General features: G+C 43.9%; 1 protein-coding gene across 1 annotated transcript in view; it reads right to left on the bottom strand.

Annotated features, from left to right (window-relative positions):
* Positions 1-5,680: 5,680 nt before the first annotated feature.
* The window catches only part of BST1 (bone marrow stromal cell antigen 1), a 50,075-nt gene continuing 29,678 nt past the window's right edge, over positions 5,681-26,077 (bottom strand). The window contains exon 9 of the mRNA XM_089911697.1: positions 5,681-7,648. Within this exon, the coding sequence (XP_089767823.1) occupies positions 7,519-7,648 (130 nt within the window). The 3' untranslated portion in view covers positions 5,681-7,518. The remainder of the gene's footprint in view (positions 7,649-26,077) is intronic.

Below are 26,077 nucleotides of genomic sequence, written 5' to 3'. Positions count from 1 at the left end.
GATATAATGATAACCTTCTAATTCTTCTCCACTTTCCAGAATTCCTTTGTTATCTGATAACCCCTTCCACAATGGATTTCCAAAAGCCCCATGCCATCAGCCCAGACCTATCTGAATCCCAGGGATAGACACAGCTTTGACAAAAGCTCAAAAACATGTAATCTGACATTTTAGAAGAAGAGTAGAGTGTCTTGTGTTTTAGATATGACATTATTTCAAAGACATAGAGGTAGAGAGTAATCCATTGTCAGGATGAAACTCTACCAGAATAGTACTTCACCTCCTTAGGGATTGGTATTTGATTGATATCCTCAACCAGTATTTGGGGGCATCAGTATGCTGTGGCCAGAAGGATCCTTCCAACAGGCCTCCAATGGCTTTCTATCATATTCAGAGAAACGTCTGCAAAATGGCCTGCAAGATCCAACCCAATTTGTCCTCTTTCCTTCTGTCACACTGATCCCACCATCCTGGTCTCCTTGCATTTCCTCGAATAATTCAGACACACAGCCCCCCAGGGCCTTTGCTCCTGAGGCTCTTGCCTGAAATGTTCTTTCCACAGAGATCAGCTTGGCTTAATCCCTCCACTCCTTCAAATCTTTGTTCAAATATCATCTTCTCAGGGAGGGTTTTCCAGACCTCCTTATATAAAAGAGTAACCCCCAGCCCAACACTTTCTATCATCCTTCTCTGCTATATTTTTCTTGAGAGCATGTATCACCTTCTAAAATGCAATTTACTTCTTTATAAAGGCTACTTATTGTTCATCTCCCCCACATACTAGAATACGCACTCCAAGAAGGCACGAATTTTTGTCTGCTCACTGAAGTAATCCTAGCAGTTAGTGCTTGGAACCTATAGACACACAATATTTGTTGGATGAGTTAATGATTAGAGCACAGATCTGATCATCCGTCTCCCTTGTCCAAGTTTTTCAGTCTTCAATAGTTCCACATTTCTCTAAGGACAAAACTAAAGCTTTTTAGGGCTTCCCTGGTGGCGCAGTGGTTGAGAGTCCGCCTGCAGATGCAGGGGACACGGGTTCGTGCCCCGGTCCGGGAAGATCCCACGTGCCGCGGAGCGGCTGGGCCTGTGAGCCATGGCCGCTGAGCCTGCGCGTCCGGAGCCTGTGCTCCGCAACGGGAGAGGCCACAACAGTGACAGGCCCGCGTACCGCAAAAAAAAAAAAAAAAAAAAACCTAAAGCTTTTTAGCATACTTGTAAACTGGCAGCAATTCACCTTCTGGTCTTATACAAGCCTCCCTCCCCTATTGCCATGAGTTGTTGTAAGAGAAGAACTAGGATGATCTGTGAAAAATGAGAAATTCTGGGTTTTCAGTGTTGTGTTGAGAAAAGAGAAGCAAGGATGTAAACATAACATAACTAAGGAAATGGTGAGTATTATTTATAATACTCACCATTATATACATAATAATACACGGAAATGGTCCATGTATTATTTAGCCTACTCAGCACTCCTCCCTTCCTGGACCAGCACGACCTTTCTTCTAAAGCATTGCTTTTTCTCTTCTGAATAGGAAATATTATATGTGGAATCTAAAAATATTACACGTGGAATCTAAAATAATGGTACAAATTAACTTGTTTGCAAAACAGAAATAGAGTCACAGATGTAGAAAAAACAAACTTATGGTTACCGGGGGGGAAAAGGGAGGGAGGGATAAATTGGGAGATAGGGATTGACATATACACACTACTATATATAAAATAGATAACTAATAAGGACCTACTGTATAGCACAGGGAACTCTACTTAATACTCTATAATGACCTATATGGGAAAAGAATCTAAAAAAAAGTGGATATATGTATATGTATAACTGATTCACTTTGCTGTATACCTGAAACTAAAACAACATTGCAAATCAACTATACTCCAATAAAAATTAAAAAGAAAATATTTGCTGAATGAGTGAGGGGAAACAGCACATTTGGAAACAGAAAAAGTTAAATGAGTAAATTCAGGAGAAAAAAAGACTGTCAGTGGATCTTGGGGAGAAGGAAAGAGAGTACTTCCAGATGTTACTGGGTTCAAAGAAAACCAGAATCAGACAGAAGTTAAAACAGCAATGGCAAATTTTATTCAGGAACTATTATAATACGGGAAAAAGAGAGTTTGGTATAGAGCTGGCTCCAATCTGAATAGAACATGGACAAGTACAGACTTATAGCCAAGGCATAGGGGGAGGTCAGTGGGTGGAAAATTACCAACAAAAGACATCAAGAATAGGGGAGGTTATGGCTAAACTGACTTTAGGGGTTTTGCTAAAGGCAGGTACAGAGGAGGAAAGAATAATTTTGCCTCTACCCCTTTATGTTTTTGGCCAAGGGCCCTGTAATAAAAGACAGAGAAAAACAAACAGATTTATTAACATGTATACCTCATGCATACATGGGAGATACCCAGGGGAAAAAATGAGTAACTCCCTGAGGTGGCTTAGCATTCAGAATTAAATTCCACCTTAACAGGGAAAGGGGAGTGCGGGGGTGGGGGGGGTAGGCAGGGAGACAGTTCTGGGAGGTTATCAGGAAAAACATGGTAAACAGGGCAGCGTTTGTTATGCAGATTTAAGTGAGTGCCTTCTCCACTAATAAGATTCTCTTGTGATTTTGTTTTCAGCTATATTGAGGTATAATTGACAAATTGTAAGATATTTAAAGCGTACAACCTGATAATTTATATATCTATACATTGTAAAGGGATTCCCCCCATCAAGTTAATTAACACACAATTTCCTCACAAATTTACCTTTTTTTTTTCCAGTGAGAACATTTAAGATCCATTCTCTTAGCAAATTTTAATTATTCAATACAGTGTTAACAGCTGTAGTCACCTCAGATCATAGTCACCCTAAAACTGAAAATTTGTACCCCTTTACCAACCTCTTCCTGTTTTCCCCTCCCCCCAGCCCCTGGCAACCACTTTTCTGCTTTCTGTTTCTTTTTACAGAGGTACGATTTACCAAGTTAATGTAAGTTACAGATAGCTTAAGGGAAAAGAGAAAAATGCTTCCTTAAATCTGTAAAACAAACCATTGAAGTACCAGCAACATCACCTAGAGGTAGAAAAACGCCACGCGTCTATAACATTCATATAAAGGCAGACACAGAGATAGTACAGCTTTCATTCTAAAATTTTGGTCATGAGACAGGTACAATGATACAAAAGTCACTGATTTATAAAAGAACAGTTAGATCCAAACTGTGGTTCTGGCAGATGGACTATGTTAAGTTTACCCACTCAGATGGCCAAAAATTTTAACTAATATTTGTGGCAAAGACCTTGTCAAATAACAAAAATAATACACTTTAGTAAGGAGTTTGATGTCTTTTTATCAAGGGAAGACAACCCATGGATTGGGAGACTGCTGTGCCTCACAAGCTGTGGAGCAATCTTCTCCAAAAATCTTGGACAAGGGCTTCCCTCGTGGCGCAGTGGTTGAGAGTCCGACTGCCGATGCAGGGGACACGGGTTCGTGCCCCGGTCCGGGAAGATCCCACATGCCGCGGAGCGGCTGGGCCCGTGAGCCATGGCCGCTGAGCCTGCGCGTCCGGAGCCTGTGCTCCGCAATGGGAGAGGCCACAACAGTGAGAGGCCCGCGTACCGCAAAAACAACAACAACAAAAAAAAACAAATAAAAATAAAAATAGTTCCTATCAGCCTCTGAATATCAACTTCCAATACGGCTAACTTCTGACCATAGAGCTATTTTTAAAAATTCTTTCAAATATCTTATTATCAGATTTCAGCTGGAACAAATAGTAAATATTCCTGGTGGTATTAAACTCTTCTCTTTTTTTAAATCCTTTTTCTCTTAAAACAAAGATATAGCTTTTCTCTTCCTGGTACAGAGTGGGAGACACTCTTACAAATGGAGATTTCCTTTATAAATGTAAATTTCCCTTACAAAAGTGTAATTAATCCTCAGTTTTCGAGTTTCTCAAGTGTCTGCTGTTTCTTAATCAGCTCAAAGTAATCCTTTGGCCCAAGAGGCACATTTTGGGTTGACATATTCTACTCCCCTTCACAGGGTAGGGTGATAAGATTTTGAGGGTGGAGGGCGATGAACTTGACCATCCATCAAAGGTGGGGAACTTTGGCTAAACTGACCCAGTGGCATTCTGCTTTAGCAAGTGTCTTTGCTAAAGCTGGACTGAACAGAGTTCAAGATCAGAGCCCCAGGTCAGGGTCTTGGGAGTTTAGAGGAGCCTGACTAGAGTGAGATCAAGGAGAATCTTTGTCACTGGTCAGATACTTCTCCCAGAGTCTCTGGGCAGGGTCAGCAGGAGGAAATAAGCCATGTGGTTTCACAGGCAAGTTATTCTCCACGTGAAGTCAGTCTGACTGCTTGGAAGGAAGCTCCTGGAATCGGGGACCTAAAGCTGAGGACATGGGGCTGCTTGGTCTCCTGGAGCCCTGGGAGGGGCTGTGGGGGATGCTGGGACTGTTCTCTCTGGACCTCGGCCCGTCCCTGAGAGTCCACACCAAGAGGGAGCAGACCAGGGCTGCAGGGCAGCACTTGAGCCCCAGTACAGGTTTCTGGAATCTTGCAGCCAGGGTTCACACTAACTGGTCAGTAACGAAAGTCTCAGACCTTCGCCCCTGAAATCAACATGTATGTGGGGATTAATGAGTTAATACATGTAACGCAGTTAGAAATCTGCCTGGCACCAAGCAAGCACTCGAATATAAGCTATGTGTAAATAGGAAAAATTTGGAAAAGTATCCACTACACTCAGACCAGTTATCTCTAGTGAATGAAATGTGGCAAAGGTACTTTCACTTAATACATTTCTTACTTTTCTGGCAATTAAAGAAATACATTAATTAAAGCCTGCAGATAGAAGTTGATAATGATGAGGACGATTCTGGCAAATAGTAACTACATGGATGATCCAACATAGTTGTTAAGAGTACAAGTTCTAGAATTACTTCGCTGGGTTTGAGTCCTGGCTCTGTAATTTCCTAGATGTGGTATCTCGCTGACTTATTTTCCTGCTCTACACTCCTGAGTTTTCTCACCTTATAAAGGGGGAGGGGGGATATTATTAACTATAAATTGCAGTGCGAGGCTCAAAAGAGGTACTGCATGGAAAACACTTAGAACTGCTCCAGACACACAGCAAATACGTCATCATTGTTAGCTAATATTGTCCAGTCATTTCTGGTCTTCTAGCTTATTCACAAAACCTTTAGGATATAGGGCTGGGATTTTTATAGCAATATAACTGGAGCTCTTAGGGTGGTAATTAATACTCTGCTGGGGTTTTACGTTGTTGTTTCATTTTGTTTTAGTGTTTTGTTTTGTTTGTTTGCTTCTTTTTAGATTTTACTTAGCTTTTCAAACACACAAAAGTAGAGAGACCAGGAATGAACCCCGCTACACCTTTCATCTGACTTAAACAGTTATCAACATGTCACCAATCTTTAATACTGGATTTTGTTCCCTTTCAATTAGGAAACAGATTTGGTGAGATTACATGACTTGCCCTAATTGGTGAATCAAATAACTTGCTGAGACAGGTAAATTGGTGAGAAGTGCACAGTGGTTTCATTTTTTAATTAATTGTTCCCTCTTCAAGAATTCAGAAATAGCTTAACTGTCCTAAGGGCTCAAATTTGTGGACTTTTGACTCACATTGTAGTTCATGGCGGGCCATGTGATAATTCTTTCTAGATCAGCACTGTCCAGTAGAAATATAATGTGAGCCATAGATGTAATTTTAATTTTTCCAGTAGCCATATTTTTAAAAAAGCAAAAAGAAACAGGCATAATTAATTTTAATAATATATTTTATTTAACCCCACCAATCCAAAACATCATTTCAACATACAGTGAATATAAGAATTATTAATGTGATTGCTTACATTCTTTTTTCTTTGTACTAAGTTTCTGACATATGGTGTTTATTTTATATTTATAACACATCTCAGTTGGGATGCTCGGTAGACACAAGGGGCTAGTGGCTACCATATTGGACAGCACAGTTCTGAACAGTAGTTCCTTGAGGTTTAAGACCTGTATCTTCTTCATCCTGCTGTCTTTTACAAATAATTAATGAACCTCTCTCTAGTTTTGAGCAGAGATACATATTAAAATTCTTCCGCCTGAAGGGGTAGATATGGATTGCTAACTAGTCCTCACTGTCATTTGCTAGAGAAAGCCACATCTGCTACATTTTGGGTTTGTTATAGTTTTAAACAAGGAAGCTCCATCATTTTAATGAAATAAATCCCTTTATTTTCAAAGGTATCCTTTGATTTGAAAAATAAGGAAGTGAGCAGGAAAGTGATAGAGTAGGAAGTCTGCCATGAATTAGGCAGTACTGTAGCAAGAAGGGATTTTGAGGCAGAGGCAAAATTGAAAGGATCCCAGGAAGAATCCCTAAATAAAATCCTTTATCTCAACTGGGAAGTATTTAAATCAAGTGAGAAAGAAACCAACCATAGCAGATAATGCTGGTGTGTGAGGCTTACCCACTTGGGCAGTTTCTGGGCACTTGTCCAACTGCCCAGGGGAGGCACCTGCAACTCTTTGTCTGGGAGCTTTCTCTGACTTTCAATACCTGCTCTATCCACACACAGGGTAGCCTGAAAGTGCCCAGGAATTCACACCCTCCCTGGGAGCAGCCCTCAACAAATGACTGACTGGAATGAAGAATAAAGACCTCAGCTCACATGTGCCTCTGAAGCGTTCTACACTGTCAGCCCAAAGCTGCCTGCAGGATCAAGTTCCAGTTGCCCTCAGTGACAATTTGCCTGGAAATCCTTCCTTTATTGGCTTCTTCCCTCCCTGGTCTCAATGTACCCCTCCGCTGACGTACAGTGGCATTACAATCACTAGGACCATCACAGGAGGGAAACTCATGGACTCAGTGAAATGGATACATCCATTTATATACTATCTGAGCCACTGAGAGATGTAAGGAAAATAGTATTGTAAGGAAAATAGTATTATAAGGAATGTAGAGTAGGTTGTTGCTTTCTGCTACCCCCAAAGTGCTAAGGGAAGAAAATGACAGAATCAGGTCAGCCAGCTATCAACTAAGGTATGGTGGGAGGCTAGAAGACCTCTATGGTGCGTTTAAGGAGACACTCACCTCCTGCAGCTGCAGGGCAGACTGTGCTGAACGTCATGCGAGCCCAGTATGTTCACCGTGGGCAGAGCAGAGTGACAAGAAATCTGAATTCATAGCCCTGGTAGGTCTACATCCCTTCCAGGCAAGGAGTGAGACCCTGAGACTCAGGATGGACACATCTTTGTATATGTGTTTGAAAACCTTGAACCCCCAGAGTTGGTAGGACTGGCTTTCTCCTCCTTTCTGGAGGACAGCAGCTCCCTTTGCCTGAAGATGTGCACAGGCTTCACGTGGCAGGGTGATTCTTGCCCTCTTCAGGACCTGACTCCCTTCGTTGCTTTTAGATCATAACTAGGTTCGGGGCTTCCCTGGTGGCGCAGTGGTTGAGAGTCCGCCTGCCGATGCAGGGGACACGGGTTCATGCCCCGGTCCGGGAAGATCCCACATGCCGCGGAGCGGCTGGGCCCATGGGCCATGGCCACCGAGCCTGCGCATCCGGAGCCTGTGCTCCACAACGGGAGAGGTCACAGAAGTGAGAGGCCTGCGTACTGCAAAAAAAAAAAAAAAAAAAAAAAAAAGAGTGATATAGAGCAAATGAGCCAAAGGCTGATGTCCGCTATTACAGTGGGGGATCACAATTCTTCACCCAATCCCCAGACCTGTATCTGGAACCTCAGACCCAGATCCAATCATTTAAGGGGGAGGAAGTGTCCTGCAATGCCACAGCAAGTATATAAAATAGTGATTCTCTCAACCTGTCCTTCAAAATGACCTATGGCCATTTATCTGAGTTACTGCACATTAGAAGAATGGAAATATTCTGACCTTCTTATGACCACTGACTATAAAATTTGAACTGTCACAGCTACAAGACCCAAAAAACAGTCACGGCCCCCCTTAGTTAAATAAGGGCTTACTGAGGCCAGGTAACTAATGGACTCCTGGCCAAAGTTTATCACAGTGGGTCCCATTGTCCAGGGACCCATCCAGTGGTCATTTCCCTAGCCCTTCTCACATTGGTTCCTTGACCTGTAATAGCTATTACAGTAGGAAAGACCAAATGGAAGCCTCTGAAACTGACCCCCGTTCCAGAAGCAGGACCACATCCCAGGTGCAATGCAAGAGCTTAAGACCACCCTCAAAGTCTCAAAAAAATAAAGCAGGGTGGATTATTCCACCATATCCTCATTTAATTCAGTCTAGACCCTGCAAAAACCAAACACTAGATGGATTATGTCAGAAGGCAGCAGGCTATTATATATTTAATCAAGTGATAATCCGAATTCGTAGTTGCAATGCCAGAAGGTGGTATCTTTATTAGAGTAAATTATCGCAGATTTGGGCACTTGGTATGTTTCGAATGCCTTATTTTCAATCTCCTTTGGTAAGAAGGATCAGAAGCAGTTCACGCTCACCTGGAACATGCAGTGGCTCGCCATCTTGCCCAAGGGCTATGGTAGCTCTACTGCTCTAGATCCCTGGACAGTCTAAATAGATCTTGATTGTCTAAACATTCTGTCTAACAACAGTCTGGCCCCTTATATTGATATCATACTGGCTAAAACTAGTAGTATGAAGTAGAAAGTCTCCTAGATACCCTGGTAAAACACATGCAAGCTAGAATGTGGGAGATAAAACAACCCTATAAAGATTCAGCAGTAAAGTTAGAGTGAGCCAGTGGTCCGGGGCATGCCAAGATGTGCCCTACAAAATAAAGAACATCTTACATCTTGCACCTCCTACGGCTATGAAAGAAGTATGCCCCTTGGAAGACTTCAGTGGATGTTGAAAACGGCACAAACCACCCTTGGGTATATGGCTTGGATCCATTAATTGTATAACTCGGAACGCTTTTGACTTTTAATGTCTCTAATAACAAGAGGGCACTGTAAGGGTGGAAAATTTGCCCTTCGTCCGTTCTAGATTCTTTGGCTGGTCTAATAATTAAATGAACATAAGATAGATTAACAGGAGAGAAACAAATTTAATTTCATACATACAGGAGCCCCATTAAATTATGAGACTCAAAGAAGTGACCAAAGCAGAAAGCTTTTATACCTTGTAGACACAGTAATTTGTAAAGAACTAACAAGAAAAAGGGTTTTGGATTTAGAGTAGTAAATTAGTGAAGAAGTAACAGGCTTTGTTTATACAGCCTCCTTAGTCCAAATTTTCTATTTCTGGTGATAAGGATTCCTTCTAACCTCTTGGGACAGGGAGGGTACCTTTCATGTGGGAGATTTAACTCCTGCTTGCAGGAGGACAGAGGACGGTCAGAGTGTTCCTCTTGTACTGGCTGTTTCTCAAGGAACTTCTGTGTAACTCTGAATTCGGTTTCAAGCATTAAGTTATACAATAGCATTTTGATGCTTCCTCTGATGGTTTCTGTAACTTGTGTAACAAACCAGAAGTGGCTTCATGATTTGTACATAATTCTAAGTGCTTCTTTATTCATTCTTTCACTGTGCCTTAAATTACAGGGGAAAACCCTCTTTAAAACGGTTTCTCATTAATCATTAGTTCATCTAGAGCTTCATGTGAACATACCGTTTACTTTCTGTCCATTGCATCGATCTTTACATTTAGCTTTATCGCTAAGCCTGTGGATATTTGCTTTGGAATGTTGCAGCAGTTTTCAAAACCAGAGACTCTAAATTCTTAGAAAAATTCCAATAATCCCCTGCCGTGCTTTGTTGCGATGCCCCTGTGTATACTTTTGTTTTGTAATAATTTACCGATATCCTTTATGACTGGCAATTTCTGTCACAGATCTCAGGCCAGAGAGTTAACATTTGTGCAACTGCCACAGGCGCAGGCTCGGGGACAAAAGGGCAAGTGGCATCACACTGCCACCATCGGTGTCCCATCTCTGCTCCTGCTGGTGTTTGCCACTATGGTGTAGACCAGAGGTCCTCGTGGGAGCCGTCCTCCATCCATGACTGATGGGTAGAAAAATATCTCAACCTCCTCCCATTCTCAGGTGCAGAAACTCTGAAGTATGTTCTACACTGTCTACACTTGCTCCCCTGATAACCTGGATTGCCTTGCTGCCCTCCCTGACTCACTTTCCACTCCCTCACCAGCGTTTCTTGGGAGCACTTCCCAAGCTGACTTGGAATTTACTTGGACTTATTTTCTGTCACCGGGTCTGCTTTTGAGGAAAGTCAGTATAACTTCTGACTAAGTCGTTAAGTCAGTCAACATCTTAATCTGGCACAATTAATAAAAGAGATTCCTTTATTCTCAAGCTCTCCAGGGAAAACAGCTCAACAAAAGCCTGGGGAAAAAAGACCTTCTCCTTCTCGCTGAGAAACTGCTTGTCATGGGCTTGTCACAGCTGTGACAGCAGAGCTGAGAATGTTAGGAGGAAAGGTAATATTATTGGTTTGCATCACGTGTCTGAAGGAAGGAGAGAGTGGAGCCATGAGGCACCAACCAGACTGTCCATGCTTCTCCCAGTGTAGCAACTGGGCTGGGGGCTACTGACTTCCTCAGACTTTTTTTTGTTTTTTTTGTTTTTTTTTTGCGGTACGCGGGCCTCTCACTGTTGTGGCCTCTCCCGTTGCGGAGCACAGGCTCCGGGCGCGCAGGCTCAGCGGCCATGGCTCACGGGCCCAGCCGAGCCGCTCCGCGCCATGTGGGATCTTCCCGGACCGGGGCACGAACCCGTGTCCCCTGCATCGGCAGGCGGACTCTCAACCACTGCGCCACCAGGGAAGCCCGCCTCAGACTTTTGGGTCATAGGTCAGTGCGCATTTTCTTTAAAGGGCCCAATAATAAGTACTTTCAACTTTGCTGGTCATACAGTCTCTGTTGCAACTACTCAGTTCTGCTACCGCATCTCAGAAGCAGCCACAGACAATATGTAAACAAGTGAACGTGGCTGGGTCCCAATGAAACTTTACTTCCGCACACTGAAATTTGAACTTCATGTCATTTCCACGTCATGAAATACTGCTCTTCTTTTGCTTTTTTCAACTATTTAAAAATGTAAAACCCCCTCATGGCTTTTGGGTTGTACAAAAGCAAGTGATGGGTCAAATGTGGCCCCTGTGGACCATTGACAAACATACTCTCAATAATGCTGTCAGTTGTACCCCTCCTCAACTACGTTGTGAGCCCCTTTGAAGTCTGAGAGCTTCTGGGCATCTATCACTGTGACCTTTTTTTTTTTTAGTTTTTAATTTATATTAGAGTATAGTTGATTGACAATGTTGTGTTAGTTTCAGGTGTACAGCAAAATGATTCACTTATTCATATACATATACCCATTCTTTTTCAGATTTTTTTCCCATATAGTTTATTACAGAATATTGAGTAGAGTTCCCTGTGCCATACAGTGGGTCCTTGTTGATTATCTATTTTATATATAGTAGTGTGTATATGTTACTCCCAAACTCTCAGTTTATCCCTCCCCCACCTACCTTTCCCTTTTGGTAACCATAAGTTTTTCTTTGAAGGCTGAGAGTCTGTTTCTGTTTTGTAAATAAGTTCATTTGTATCATTTTTTTAGATCCATATAAGTGATGTCATATGATATTCATCTTTCTCTGTCTGGCTTTCTTCACTTAGTATAATAATCTCCAGGTCCATCCATCTTGCTGCAAAAGGCATAATTTCATTTTTTTTATGGCTAAGTAATAGTCCATTGTATATATGCACCACATCTTCTTTACCCATTCATCTGTCAATGAACATTTAGGTTGCTTCCATGTCTATCACTGTGACTTTTCATGAAGATTATCGAGGGTACAGACAGAACGTTTCAGCACTTCTCCCTACTTAATCTGCCTAGCCTCACCTCCTTCCACACCCCAATGCCCTGTCGCCCCCTTTCAGGAAGGAGCAGATCCTGATATGATTGCTGGGAGCAAGGAATTCTTGAGCCACTTTTACTCGTGGGCGAGGTGACCACATCGTGAGAGTGATGTGCTCTGGGGCACATTCACTCAGCTTAGCCAGGGTTGTCCCTAATGAGCAGCCTGACAATCTAGTGGTTAAATAATAATTGTCAGTTTCCAATCTGCGCTTGGGCTTGCCTGTAGCATGTTTGGCAACTCCACTGGAGGAGAGGGGAGAAATTCAAACAGTCCTGGGTTCTTGGATATGACACCTCCAACAGTCACTACCTCTCCCAGGACTCCTAATCAAGATAACCAGCAACTATTGGCTGAGTAGTATAAAGGTGTTAAATAAACAAAGTGCAAACATTTAAGACAGACTCAATAAGTTGAGGACATAAACCTTTGTACATATTAGTCTCTATGCCTGGAAATACTTTCAACCCACCTCCTCATGCCCCCACCTCTCATCTGGCTGAATAGCCCTTATCTTTCCCATCTCAACTTAGAGGTCACTTCCTCTAGGAAGCCTTCCTTCCCTGATGTTACGTCGAGTTAGGTCCCCACTCTGCCATCCCAAAGCACCCTGTGTCTCCATCACACACATAAAAATAGAGAGCAATTCCTAGTTTAATTATCAGGGTCAGGAGAGTCTCTCTCCCTCCCCACCTCTCTCTAACCCTCCTAAATTCTACTAACAGCAGCAGTGGTAAACAAGAACTCCATTCTGATTATAATTCTGTGCAGATCACTGTGTCACACAGAATCCAGTCCAAACAAGCTTAATGTGTTCTTCCAAGAGATTTTAACTATGTGCCAGCTATTCCCAAATAGCAAAATTTTACAAGCCGCATCTTAGAATTATCACGTCACATTTCTATCACAAAAGCATGCAGGTGCAGCTGAAACAAGTCAAATTAAACCCTTTCTATTTCCGCACAGGTCAGAAACACACACACTTGGACTGGCTTTTTGACATGCATTTGTCTCAAGTAAATAAATCATTTGAGTGAAGACTTTGGGTAGTTTTGACAGCGACCCTTTAACAGCTACATGGCAATGGGAATTTGAAAGGACGAAAATAACATAACAATGAAAATATGATTTGGGGAATCTGCTTCAATCCACATCTTTTGGGGAAAAAAAAACTATATTCCTAAAATTCTAAGTAAAGCGATTTCATACATACACACTTCTTATTATTGGGATGAATTTGGGGATAGACTCTACTAAGAAAACACAGAAACATAAGGCTATAAGTAATGAATAGTTGTGTTGAAATTAGCATAGTGCAGATCCTGCCACCTGCTTCATTGGTTATTAATGTGGATGTTCAGAACCCTGGCAAGGTCTTAAAAAGACAGCTTCCCAGTCTCAACAATAGTTGAGCCTTGTTGGCCAGTAAAGTGTTTGAGTTTACCCTTTTCTTTGGTGCCACAAGTCTCCCTGTGTAAAGTGTAAAGCTGAGCTCTGTATTTCAAAAGCCTATAAATGAAGTTCTAGCAATTGCAAAGTCTTCAGTGAAGTTTCGTTTTCATGAGTTCCACTTTTGGGCACTGAGGAATTTTGGAAAGACTAAATAAACGGAAGAATACCATTCAGGGCTGGTTCAGCTCTGCTTTGGACTATCCCACATGGAGTGAGGCCATGAATTCTTCTCTAAGTGACACCCTTTATTCACCGTACCTATTTAGCACTCTTGCAAACCTCAATTTTCATTATCTCGCAGAAGAAGGAGTTGAGAAAGCTGGTTTTCACTTCAGCACAGGTCTGCCTCTACATCTTACTTTTGAAATATTCACTGTTGTATTAGTTTGCTGGGGCTGCCATAACAAAACATGAACTGGGGAGGAACTCAATTTAGTCCGCAACATTTGTGTTCAAGGGGAATTTCAGACATGTAACTGATCAGCCGGCCAAGATATGCTCACTCCTACTACACGTCTCTGAAGATCACCAGGAGAGGGTCACCTCATTTTTTGATCAAAGTCCTGTGTCTTCCAAAATATTTGTTAAATCAACCAATATTCAGGAATGTTTTTAGGATTTTTTCCCATTCTTTTTCTTTTTAATTTACCTCAGATGCCTCAGAATCCAGGTCCTCCCTCTTCAACATCTCATTTTCTCATCTTTGTGCACGTCCCTCTGCTACATTAATACATGCACCATACAGAGTGAATATCTTAGCAAGGAAAGGCTCATAAACATTACACTTTATCTCAAAGGTCTGAAATTCCTTTTCAAATTGGAAACCTCACTAAAATGGAGTCAGGAGGGCTGAAGGGAAATTCTCATGCAGGTACCACTCTAAGTCAATGCAGATCCCGAAGGGAAGAGATGTATCTTGCATCTCCTACAGGAAATGACACTACTTTACTACTGCCAGCAGAAGGGAGAAACTTTTTCTCCTCGCCTGGCAACAACTCAGCCAATGAGAGACTGTCACAGCTCAGCCAATGAAAAGCCACCATACTTCGAACTCCCAGTTTCCTCCAGTGGACTTTTTGTTTATAACAGCCCGTCTTAACTTCCCCTATTCCTCTATGAAATAGTTCCCTCTCCTTTGCTCTGCTGGACTTGCATATGGTTGCCATACTTGCCTGTCCTGAATTGCAATTCTTTGCTGCTCCCAGATAAACCCATTTTGCTGGTAAAGTAACTGCATCTTTTATCGTTTTAAGTTAACCATCTTCACCATCATAGTTTCTACCATTCCTCTTCAGGTTCCGAAAGTCACTTGTTATCAAGTATGTCGTGCTAGAGGGAAAATGACCAATTTTTAGGGTGGCTACCAAGGAGACCCAGAATAGAACAGAATAGACGAGTACTCAGCTCCTCAACATGCCTGCCCAGCTCCCTCGCTTGTGCTCTGGGGCCTTTCATATCGTTTGTGGTCAAATGCCAATCATTATTCAGTCACTCAGAAGATATGCATTAAGTACCTACTAAGTGCCAGGCTTGGTGCTGGCACTGGATGTCAGTTCATGAAGAAGCAGAGCTGGTATATCACTACTTCTGCTAAGGCTGGCTGCCACCATCCCTGCCCAGGGCAGGAGGAACTCTCAGAGATGCTGGAGTTGTGTGATCTTAGCCATGTAATGAAACTCTCTCCTTCTACAGTTTCTCCTCGTAAAACAGGACATAATAGAACTGATCTCATGGGGCGGTGAGGACTAAAAGGGGCACCTATGAAAGTACTTGGCACAGTGCCTGCTGCACAGTAATCTCTGGACTGCACTAGAAAGTACTGTATTGGTAGATAGTGTTTAGATAAGTATCAAACATCTCTAGTAGTAATAATGAAAGCGCACGCCTCAGACTGGCACTCGAAACCAGCCAAAACTCAGATTAGAACTTGAACCCTCTGTCTTTTAATTAAAATCACTCACCTGGTATCAGGACTTACTGAAGCTCAGGCTCTATATGTCTCAACGCAGAAGGAATTCAGCGAGAGGCAGAGGGATAGGCAAGAAGTAGATTTATTAATACAGGACCCTTGTGAAAGATACAAGAGGGCAGGCAGGGGACTCTGCCCCAAGAATTAAGTGGGAAAGCAGGTTTATTTAGGGAGATACACACTCCATAGACAGAGTGTTGGCCATCTTAGAAGGCGAGAAGCCCTGAAATACGGGGTGGTTAGTTTCTATGGGCTGGGCAATTCTATAAGCTAATAAGGGGGAGGCTTATTCCAACTATTTGGGGAAGGGGCAGAGATTTCCAGGAATTGGGCCACAGCCCCCTTTCTGGCCTTTCATGGTTGGCCTCGAAACTGTCATGGCGCTTGTGGGTGTGTCATATAGCATGCTACTGCATTACAATGAGCGTATAATGAGGCTCAAGTTCTACTGGAAGTCGAATCTCCCACCGTCGTGGGCATAATTGGTTCTAACCAGTTTATGTCATAGCCTCAATGGCTATGTCATTCTTTTAAAAGGTTGTGCCCTGCCCCCTTCCCTCCTGTCTCAATAACAATATTAGCAACTAACACTTACACAGTGCTCACTTATCACAGGCCTGGCACTGTCCTGGGTTCTTTATGCACATGGACCAATTTCATTCTGAGTACTTGTAATCCCTATTTACAACAAGGTGATGCAACTTGGAGACATACATGATCTGCCTGGGGCCACACAGCTAGCAAGTGCTAGAGGCAGGACTGGCCAGACCTATGTCGACTGAAAAAAATGCACAACGTAAAAGTTGAGAATTATGTTTCATTCGGCAGACAAAACTGAGGACTTAAGCCCAGAATACAGCATCTCAAATAGCTCTGAGGGACTGCTCCAAAGAGGTAAGGGAGGAGCCAGGGTACAGAGGAGTTTCTGCAGCAAAGACCAGGTAGTGGAACGTCAAAAGATTATTGTTAATTTAAAAAATCCAGATACCTTGAGTTAAGGAATTTAGCGCTTTTCTATATATGGGAAGGTGCAAGAGTCTGGGTTCACTGAAATCATTCTTTTGATATGCACCTCAGCCATCTGCGGCCAGTATCTTGTGCTGTCTCGACCTGAGTCTCCTCAAGGTGCATCGCTGGAAGGTGACTGCAGTGGCTGATGGCTTGATGGCTGCAACATCCTTTGTGTACTGATATGGCAGGGCAATATTTTTCACTCACACCTAACAGAATCTGCTCTTAGCCACAATGTTGGGCTGCAACCCCATTTGGTTCCTTGTAATATTGTGATTTATAATAAGAAATATAGGTTTGGTCTTCATCCCTGCTCCTGGCACAGAGCTCCTAAAAACCTTGGAATTTCCTGAGGAGGGCAGTAAATGTGTCTTTGTTATCTTAATGAGTGAAATTTTGGAAAGCCCACAGGTAAGAATGGAGGCTGCTTGTCAGGGGAACCAACCACATGACTAGAGGATTGGAACTTTCAATTTCACCCCCTTGACCTCAGGGGAGGGAAGAAGGGCTGGAGTTTGAGTCCAATCACCAATGGCCAATGATTTAATCAATCATGCCTGTGTAAGGAAGACTCCATAGAAACCCCAAAGGAGAGCTTCCAGGTTTGTGAATGCACAGAGATGTGGCAGAAGTGGGGCTTGCAGAGGGCGTGGAAGCTCTGTGCCCTTTCCCCGTACCTTGTCCTCTGCATCTCTTCCATCTGTCTGTTCCTAAGTTACATACTTTGTATTAAATGGTAATCTAGTGAGTAAACACTAGAGTTATGTGACCTGAGTCATGTGACCCACTTCAGCAAATGAATCAAACACAAAGAGGAGGTCATAGGAACCGCTGATCTATAACTGGTCAGTCAGAAGCACAGGTGACAACCTGTAAAGGAGCAGGACACTATGGGGCTTTCCCAGGACAGACCCCACCCCCATATCCTCTGCTGTAGCTCCTCTCTGAAGTACCTAGTTAACAGTATCTGATGCACATTTCTTGAGTTGTTTTTTCAGATGCTAAAACCCCTAGCAAATGGAAGATGTTGACTACTTGATGACCATGAGCACGTAGCCCCCAGACTTCCTGGAGCCTGAGGATTGATAATGTTAGTTATCATTATGACACTGCCCTGTTACCTCACCTTCAACCAATCAGAGAATTGTGCACGAGCTGACCGTATACCCTGCAACTCCCCTCCCTTACCTGGCCTTTAACACTGCTTTGCTGAACTGCATCAGGGAGTTCGGGCTTTTTTGAGCACTAGCTGTTCTGGACTCCTTGTATGGCATCTTACAATACACGCTGCACTTTCCTTTACCACGACCCAGTGTCAGTAGATTGGCTTTACTGTGCATGGACCAGCAGACCCAAGTTTGGTTCAGTAACAAACATGGGCTGACAACCGGCTTGGTGGAGGGGGGGAGGGGCAGTCTTGTGGGACTGAGCCCTTAACCTGTGGAATCTAACGCTGTCTCCAGGTAGATAGCATCCGAATCAAGCTGAAATGTAGGACACGCGGCTGGTGTCAGAGAATTGCTTGATGTGGGACAAACCCCACATATCTGGCAACCAGAAGTGTCAGAAGTGAGGTGTTCCGTGAGGCTAGTAAAGGGGAAACCCAGGAGGAGTAGTGAAATGGAGCAGGACACTGTGGGGCCCTCCTGGGTACAAAATCCTTTCTGTGTCCCCATTTCTTATTTGCAGGAAAAAGTCTTCAGCCCCCTAGACCTTCCCTGAACCAAAGGGCAGATTTCAACAGTTGCTAATCTGGGAAGTGAGAGAATGTGTTATAGAAACAAAGGAAAGTCAGTTAAGAAACAATAGTTTGGCAATAAGGCAGAGACCTAGTTCCTCCCCAGGGGACATACATGACAATACATCTTTGAGCTCTTCTACAGGAACCCTCCACTTGGGTGGTAACTACACACTGAGACCTCAGACTGCTTGGAACCAGAAGGCTGATGGTTGAGATTCTTGGAACACCATCCTGTTATCTCATCACCAACCAATCAGAGGAAAGTCACACACCCTGCATCCCTCACCCCAAATTTTGCCTATAAAACCTATTCCCCCAAACCCATTGAGGAGTCTGGGGTATTTGAGCATGAGTCACCCATTCTCCTTGCTCGGTCCTGCAATAAACCTTTCCCTGCTCCAAACTCCGATGTTTCCTTTCATTTGGCCTCACTGTGCTTCGGACACGTGAACTTGCGGTCAACAAGAGTAGTGTAGGATTTTTTTTTTTTTTTAAGATGTTGGGGGTAGGAGCTAATTAATTAATTAATTAATTAATTAATTTTTGCTGTGTTGGGTCTTCATTTTTGTGCGAGGGCTTTCTCTAGTGGTGGCAAGCGGGGGCCACTCTTCATCGCGGTGCGCAGGCCTCTCACTATCGTGGCCTCTCGTTGCAGAGCACAGGCTCCAGACGCGCAGGCTCAGTAGTTGTGGCTCACGGGCCTAGTTGCTCCGCGGCATGTAGGATCCTCCCAGACCAGGGCTCGAACCCGTGTCCCCTGCATTAGCAGGCAGATTCTCAACCACTGCGCCACCAGGGAAGCCCCATGAGTAGTGTAGGATTTTTCTTCATATTCCCCAAACCTGATCATCTTGCTCAATCTTAAATGCAAATTCAGTATTGATTCCTTCACATATCAAATGCTCACTGGGTCATCGTAGTTCAGGGTGAAGCCTTCTGACAGACACAAAGACAATGGATGAAGTCACTGTCCTTCAGGGAGACATTAAAAACAAATGTATCTGAAACTGGAACAAAGTGAGGCTTCAAGGAGGAGGTGAGTGAAGGGACCGGATATGAGGGTTTTGTTGAGAATGGAGAACTGAGAATAGGCGGCTGCAGAGCATGGAGGGTCTCTGGGGACACAAGGTGAGGAAGGCAGTTTGGGGGCAAGTGGAAAGACCTTGAATGCTAGATTTAAAACTATGGATTTTATTTTGCACTGGTGAGTCTGTGAGACAGGAGGGAAGGGGGCATGGCACAACCTTTAAAAGAAGGACACAGCCGCTGAGGACATGACATAAACTGGTTAGAACCAACTAGGCCCAAGATGGCAGGAGATTCAACTTCCAGTGGACCTTGAGCCTCATCATATACTCATTGTAATGCATTAGCATCTAAATAACACACCGACAGGTGCCACGACAGTTCTGAGGCTGACCATAAAAGGCCAAAAGTGAGCAGTGGCCCAATTCCTTGAAATCCCTGTCCCTTCTCCAAAATAGTCGGAATAATCCTCCCACTGAAAATATCCAGCCCATAAACACTAACAACCCCATATTTCAGGGCCTCTCATCTTCTGAGATGGCCCACACTCTGTCTGTAGAGGGTGTATTTCTGCTTTAAATCTGCTTTCACTCTACTTCAGCTCGCTCTGCAATTCTTTCCTGCATGAAGCCAAGGACCCTCATTTGGCGGCCAGTCCCAGGGACTCACTGGAGACCTGGGATGTGACCATCCTCTCGCACCCCATTTTCCTACGACATCTTAAGTAGGGGATCAGATCATTCGGTCAGGACCCTCACTTAGGGTGCTTGCTCTGGGAGCACTGTAGAAGTTAGGCTGGAGAGGAAACAGATCAGGAAATGTTTGAAATCAGCCTGTTAATGTGTAAAAAGCTTAGAACTTGCAGTTGAATGATTCTGCTCTCAGTTGTATTCCTGATATCAAACATAGCTTCATGTATTCAAAAACCACGAGTATGTGTTTGAATGTATAGAGAGAAAAATCTGCTACGTTGCATATAGGATGACAGAGGATATTTATCGCCTTCTTCCTTAATTTTTCTGTATCGTTTAAAGTTTTCCAAGTGATCAGATGTCATTAAAAATGTAAAGTTATTTTTATTTTTTAAAAAATAAAACACTTTCTTTTCCGCGGAGCTCAAAATGACAGCATCTAATTAAGTCACAGGCCGGTGTGCTGTGAATGACTGTGTAAATCCACTGGTAACCCCGGCAACCCAAAGGCAGTGGACACTGTGTTCTCCAAGCCTGGCCTGAGAGATGCCCTTGGCTGGGGCTTCCATGGGATTAGCCTGAGGAGCCAGCTGACCCTGAGACAAGCTGAATTGGAAGTCAGTAGGGACCTTTCTCTTCCTTTCTAGGAATCCCAAGTTCTTATGCCACTTGTCATCCTCCCTTCTACTCCCCTCACCCACACTAGAATATATCATATATTTCACATGTTTTATTGAAGTATAGCATAAATACAGAAAAGTATGACATGTGATGCTTTTTTTTTTTTGTGGTACGCGGGCCTCTCACTGTTGTGGCCTCTCCCGTTGCGGAGCACAGGCTCCGGACGCACAGGCTCAGCTGCCATGGCTCACAGGCCCAGCCGCTCCGCGGCATGTGGGATCTTCCCGGACAGGGGCAGGAACCCGTGTCCCTTGCATTGGCAGGCGGACTCTCAACCAATGTGCCACCAGGGAAGCCTGACATGTGATGCTTTTAATCTTCCCTTGTACCATCCCTGACTTCCTTCAACAAAACTTACATTAAAAGAAAATTAAAGAATCACCCACCCTGTGTTTTCTTCTCTGAAACCCAGTTCATTCACATATCCATTCTCTCGTTAAAGCCACATGTGGAATGTCCACTTTATCCAGGCAAGGTCAGGCCAGAGAGGAAATGATGAGTAAGTCTTCAAAAAACCACAGTCCCAACGATGACAAGACAGTGAAGATGGACCACCTTAGGGGAATGCACAGGGCCTGAGGCAGCAAAGGAGCAAAGAACAGCCAAGGCTCTCGTGGTAGAGGTACCAGAGGACTCAGGAGGCTGTCGGGGAGGAAGAAATTTTCCTCTACCCTTCTAGGTGCTTCTGGCCTAAGAATTGAATTGACATGAGATGGATTAGCAGAAGTCAAAAAGGAGTTTAATAACGTATACATGGGAGAGACCCAGATAAACTGAGTAACTCACCAAAATGACTGAAGCCTTCACCCTAAATACTCTCTTCAGCTAAAGATGAAAGAGGACGTTGAGGGTAGTGGTTGGGGACTTCAAAGGGTAAAAATGCAATTCACATGAAGATAGTAAAGCCAATGTCTGGTAAGTAAATGTTTGCTGGGTCATGCAGAGACAATGGGTCACAGAGTGGACCACTGTCTGATCTCTAAGCCCTGCTGAGTTTCCCCCTCCACACTGAGCCCATATCTTTACAGGCATCTCTGGTGATAGCTCTATTCTAGGGAACTGGCGCTCTTTCTTAATTCTTCTAGGCAGTTAGGGGGAATTTCAAAGTTTCTTCCTGAGCCTTTTGGGTCTTGGTTATTTTCAGCTCAAGATAATCCACGTGCCAAAGAGATATTTTGGTGTGGAAAATTTTACTCCCCTACAAGGTGATGCTTAAGATGGGCCTTAAAATCTGACAAATGGATGACAGAGCAGGAAGGGAAATCAGTGCAGAGAGACCAGCACATTCAAGACCCCAAGGAGTGAGAAAGCAGGACTCATCTGGGTTATGGCAAGCTACTTGGTTTGACAGTGCCCAGCTGGGTACAGCCTCTCTAACCTGCTGACACCATTCACGATTCATAGCAGTAGCCACACCAATGAACATTCTACATCATGCCAGCTCTTCTTGGATTTCGTTCCTCTACCATCTTTCTTCCCATACCCTGTTTACTTAGCCCATTCTGAGCTTGACCTGGTCCCAGCCCCATCCACTCCCTGTGTAGCCAGTGTCCTACCACACCGTGGTCCCCAGAGTGTCCTGGCTTTGAGGGAAGAATCCACTCTTCTACCAGGTACCTGAGTGTCTGCTCTATATGGAAGCTGGAAAGCATGCCCAGTAGCTTCAGGGAGCAGGGCTAACTGGTGTCCACGTCCTGAGTAAGGGCAGGCTAGGCAGTCACAAAAGGTCCAACACATTAGGTCCGAGAATTGCTTTGGAGCAAATCTAGGATCAACAACAGAGAACAATCATTTATTCACAGGGATATTTATTGAGCATTTTTTTTATGTGCCATGCACTGGGCCAGGGGCTGAAGATACAACGAGGAGAGTTAATCCCATCCCTGCTGTGGCTGCTACTGGTACCCTCACCATGGCTGGCCAGTTGTTAAAGCTAGTGGCCTTCCTGATTAGGACATTTAGTGTCTGCTCTGATTGGTCAGGCCTGTGCCACAGTGATGGTTATTTTTAATGCTACCTCTGGCCCCTGGCCTTGTTGTTAGTGGGCAGGTACAGATGTTAATCAATATTCATATTAACAAACGTACAATTACAAACCGAAATAAGGAAAAGAACTTTGAATCTGACCTAGAGTGGGAATGTTGGCCAGGGAAAGCTTCATGGAGGAAGAGACCCTTGAGCTGAGATCTAAATGATGAGCAGGAGATAACTGGCAGAGATGTAGGGGATGGAGCAGAAGGTTAGAGCATTCTGAGCACACAGGGAGAGCCAGATGGCTTTGTGGATAGAGTTTGGTTGAACCCTCTAAGGTGAAGGGGTGGAGTGCAAGATGGATGAGCTGTGAAGAGTTCTGAGTTGGCTTGGGCATTGGTGCTTGTTATGGTCTAAATGTTTGTGTTCCTCCCAAAACTCATCCCCAAAATGTTGAAATCCTAATGCCTGAAGTGATGGTTTGGGGAGGTGCTTAAGCCTTGAAGGTGGAGCCCTCATGAATGAGATGAGTGCCTTTACAAAGAGGCTCCAGAGAGATCCCTAGTTCATTCTTCCATGTAAGGACACAGCAAGAATGCTCTGGCTTATGTATCAAGAGGAGGGTCCTCACCAGAACATGACCTTGCTGGTAACTTGATCTTGGACTTCTCAGCCTCCAGAACTGTGAGAAATACATTTCTACTGTTTTTAAGCTACCCAGTCTGTAGTATTTTATTATAGCAGCAGCCGAAGTGGTCTAAGACAGTATCCTTTTTTTGGGGGGGGGCAGCAGGGGAGTTGTTGAGATTCATACAAGAAGAGATGGTGGCTCAGACCTCAGCAGCTGAAGTGTAAAGTGATGGACACTCAGCACTTCTGTCCACCACTGTAAGTTAGAAAGAAAGTATACCACAAGGGCACCAGAAACCACAGGAAATTGGAAAGCCCAGACAAGCACACTGGCAACCACTGCCATTTCACATAGGGATGCTCCCCTTCATCAGTGAAAAACCTCATAAGCTCCCAAAATGTGGAGACATGGCTGAGCAAGTCATCTCTAACCTTCACCTTGAGCTGGAGAGGGCTTCAGTTAGAGTCAGAAGCTTATCAGTTGCAAACAACAGAATCCACTCCAGCCAGTTAAGCAGAAAGCACTCCTAGAATCTGCAGGAGAGTCAGGGAATGAAACTTCCAGACTATGAAACCTGAAACCACACCCAAGTTAACAACGTCCCTCCACCCAGCAGAGATTCTGAGCCCAGTGACCGCTGGGCACGGTCGCCTCAGCCTGCACCAGTCAAAGCACCAATAACACCCCAATCTTCATGCCTTTCCCCTCTGATCAGGCCAAATCCTTGATGCATCTCCATGTTCACCTCTCTTTCCCCTGAAGGGAAGTCTCCTGCATGAGCACCTGACCAGCGAAGTACAGGTCACATGTCTGCACCCTAGCTTCAAAGAAGACTGGGAAAGCATACTGCTAGCTTCCTTCTTGGGGAAGCGGGACTTAGAAGATAAAAAATTCCCCAGGTATATGAAATACGCTGAAGAGGAGCCAACAGGGGTGTTTTCAGCTCCCATCAAGCGCTGAAAGCCTGTGATCAAGATTGGGCACAGTCAGAGCCTCCATCACCTATTTCTTACATATTAAACAGGGCCACCTTAGACAGAATAAGGCTCCCTTTGTTTTGGAATGCTTTACTTCCACTCAGGACCAGCTACATAATTTACAGGTCCCAGTGAAAAACGAAAATACTGTGTTCCTTGTTCAAAAATTAAAAATTTAAAGACAGAGACAGAAGAACATTAAACCAAGCATGGGCCCCTCTGAGCATGGGTCCCTGTGTAACTGCACAGATCACAACCCTTGAAGCCGGCTCTACCTCCTTTTTCTTCTGGTTGGCCAGTAGGATTTATGTCGTTTGGACACTTGTCTAATCTACTGTTGCTAGACATGGTGGGAAGAGGTGGTAACTCAAGCGATATCCTCAATAATTAGATACATGGTAAGGTCTTGATCCCTCTGGAAACCTATTAGAGCTCATTGGGTAGGGGGAGAGGTATCATAAAATTCTGGAACCTACACAAAGAAGAAGAAATGATGAATTCCAAGGCTGAATTGAGAACAAAAGTTGCTTTGGCAAGCTTGTTCATCCTGCCTCTCTTTATAATGCTCTACTTCTTGTCATGGCATATGGGTTGTTATGGTGAGTGAACTGGGACAGCATTGTGAAACGTTACAGAGGTTTTCTTTTCTTTCTCTTTCTTTCTTTCTTTCTTTCCTTCTTTCTTTCTTTCCTTCTTTCTTCTAGAAACCTTGGTCAAATGTATTCCCTGAAGCTAAGGTAAGACATCCATAACCTGGTATTTCATGACAAAGGATACATGTGTTCAACATTTATATAAAAAGAAAAATAAATCCCAAGTTTCAACCATCCATACCAGGCTTCTCCAAAACCCATGGGCCTCAGCTACGAAAAAAAAAAATCTTGACACTGGTAATACCTCATGCTCATATGCACACCTGGAAGGATTCTAGCTGTAAGTCTAATGCCCACCTACAATGCTCAGGCGGTCTGAATAGGGATCTGACAATGTCAGCTCTGGGAAGGTGAGATAGAAGGCATGTTACCCTGACAAGTGTCCTTAAATGTGCTGAGGTGAGGAGGAGAGATGCAGGTGTAGAAAAGATGGGAGTTCAGTTTGGGACAAGAGAGATTATTTCTGGTGTCAAAGTGCAAAAGAAAAGCAAAGACATAAATGGTAGGTGGAGTGTGAGGTTGGAGATCTAAGAAGACTAAGGAAATAGAAAGAGGAAAGGGGAAGTGAGTTCAGAGGGTTCTGGAGCAGAATCCAAGTGTTGTTAACATTCCTGGGGCCTTATTTAGTGCAGCAAATGGAAAAGCACCCCAGTGATGGAGTCAGTCCACCTGGTTGTAACACTTCTCCTCCATTACTAACTGGGTGACCCTGCAGAAGTGATTTAACCTTGTCAAGCCTCAGTTTTCTCATCTGCAAAATGAGGATAGTAATGAGAATTAAAAGAATGATTAAAAATTGACAACAGTGACTGGTTCAGGGTAAGAACTCAATAAATACTAGGCATGATGATGATGGTGGTGATAATGATGGTGGTGATGATGACTGCTAAGATGATGGGGATGAGGAAGGTGACTGATGGTGATGGTCAAGGGACCTGCCCTCTCCCGAACCCTGGAATGAGCACCATGGCGTTGGGCGGCTGAGTGTGTAGACCCCACAAGAGAGGGGTAATGATGGGAGATAAGAAGGAACCAAGAGAGAAAGAGATTGGAGGCACAGGGAGCTAGTTGGGAGACCTGTGCAATCATTCCCAGTGAGATTCCCTGCCCAGTGCAGTGTCTGAAGTGATCTCTAAATACGCACGAGATTGAATTGTAAATGTGTGTTATATAAAACAATCAAGCTGTGAGGATTCCCAGCTTTACAGTGAACACTTGGGCAAGTGGTTACATAAAATGGAGTAGAGGCTCTGTCAGGAGGAAGAAAGAGCTCTGCAGTCAGGGCAGCAGGTTTGAGGAATGGCTCTGCCCGCAATGGGCAATTCTTTTTCTCTCCAGAGGTTTACAGGAAATGAC

The sequence above is a fragment of the Delphinapterus leucas genome, chromosome 5 (genome assembly GCF_059928025.1).
Source record: "Delphinapterus leucas isolate spDelLeu-1000000601 "Yukka" chromosome 5, BTC_Dleu_Yukka2, whole genome shotgun sequence".
NCBI lineage: Eukaryota > Metazoa > Chordata > Mammalia > Artiodactyla > Monodontidae > Delphinapterus > Delphinapterus leucas.
The sequence above is the reverse complement of the archived record's forward strand: the minus strand, read 5'-3'. Positions and strand labels throughout refer to the sequence as shown.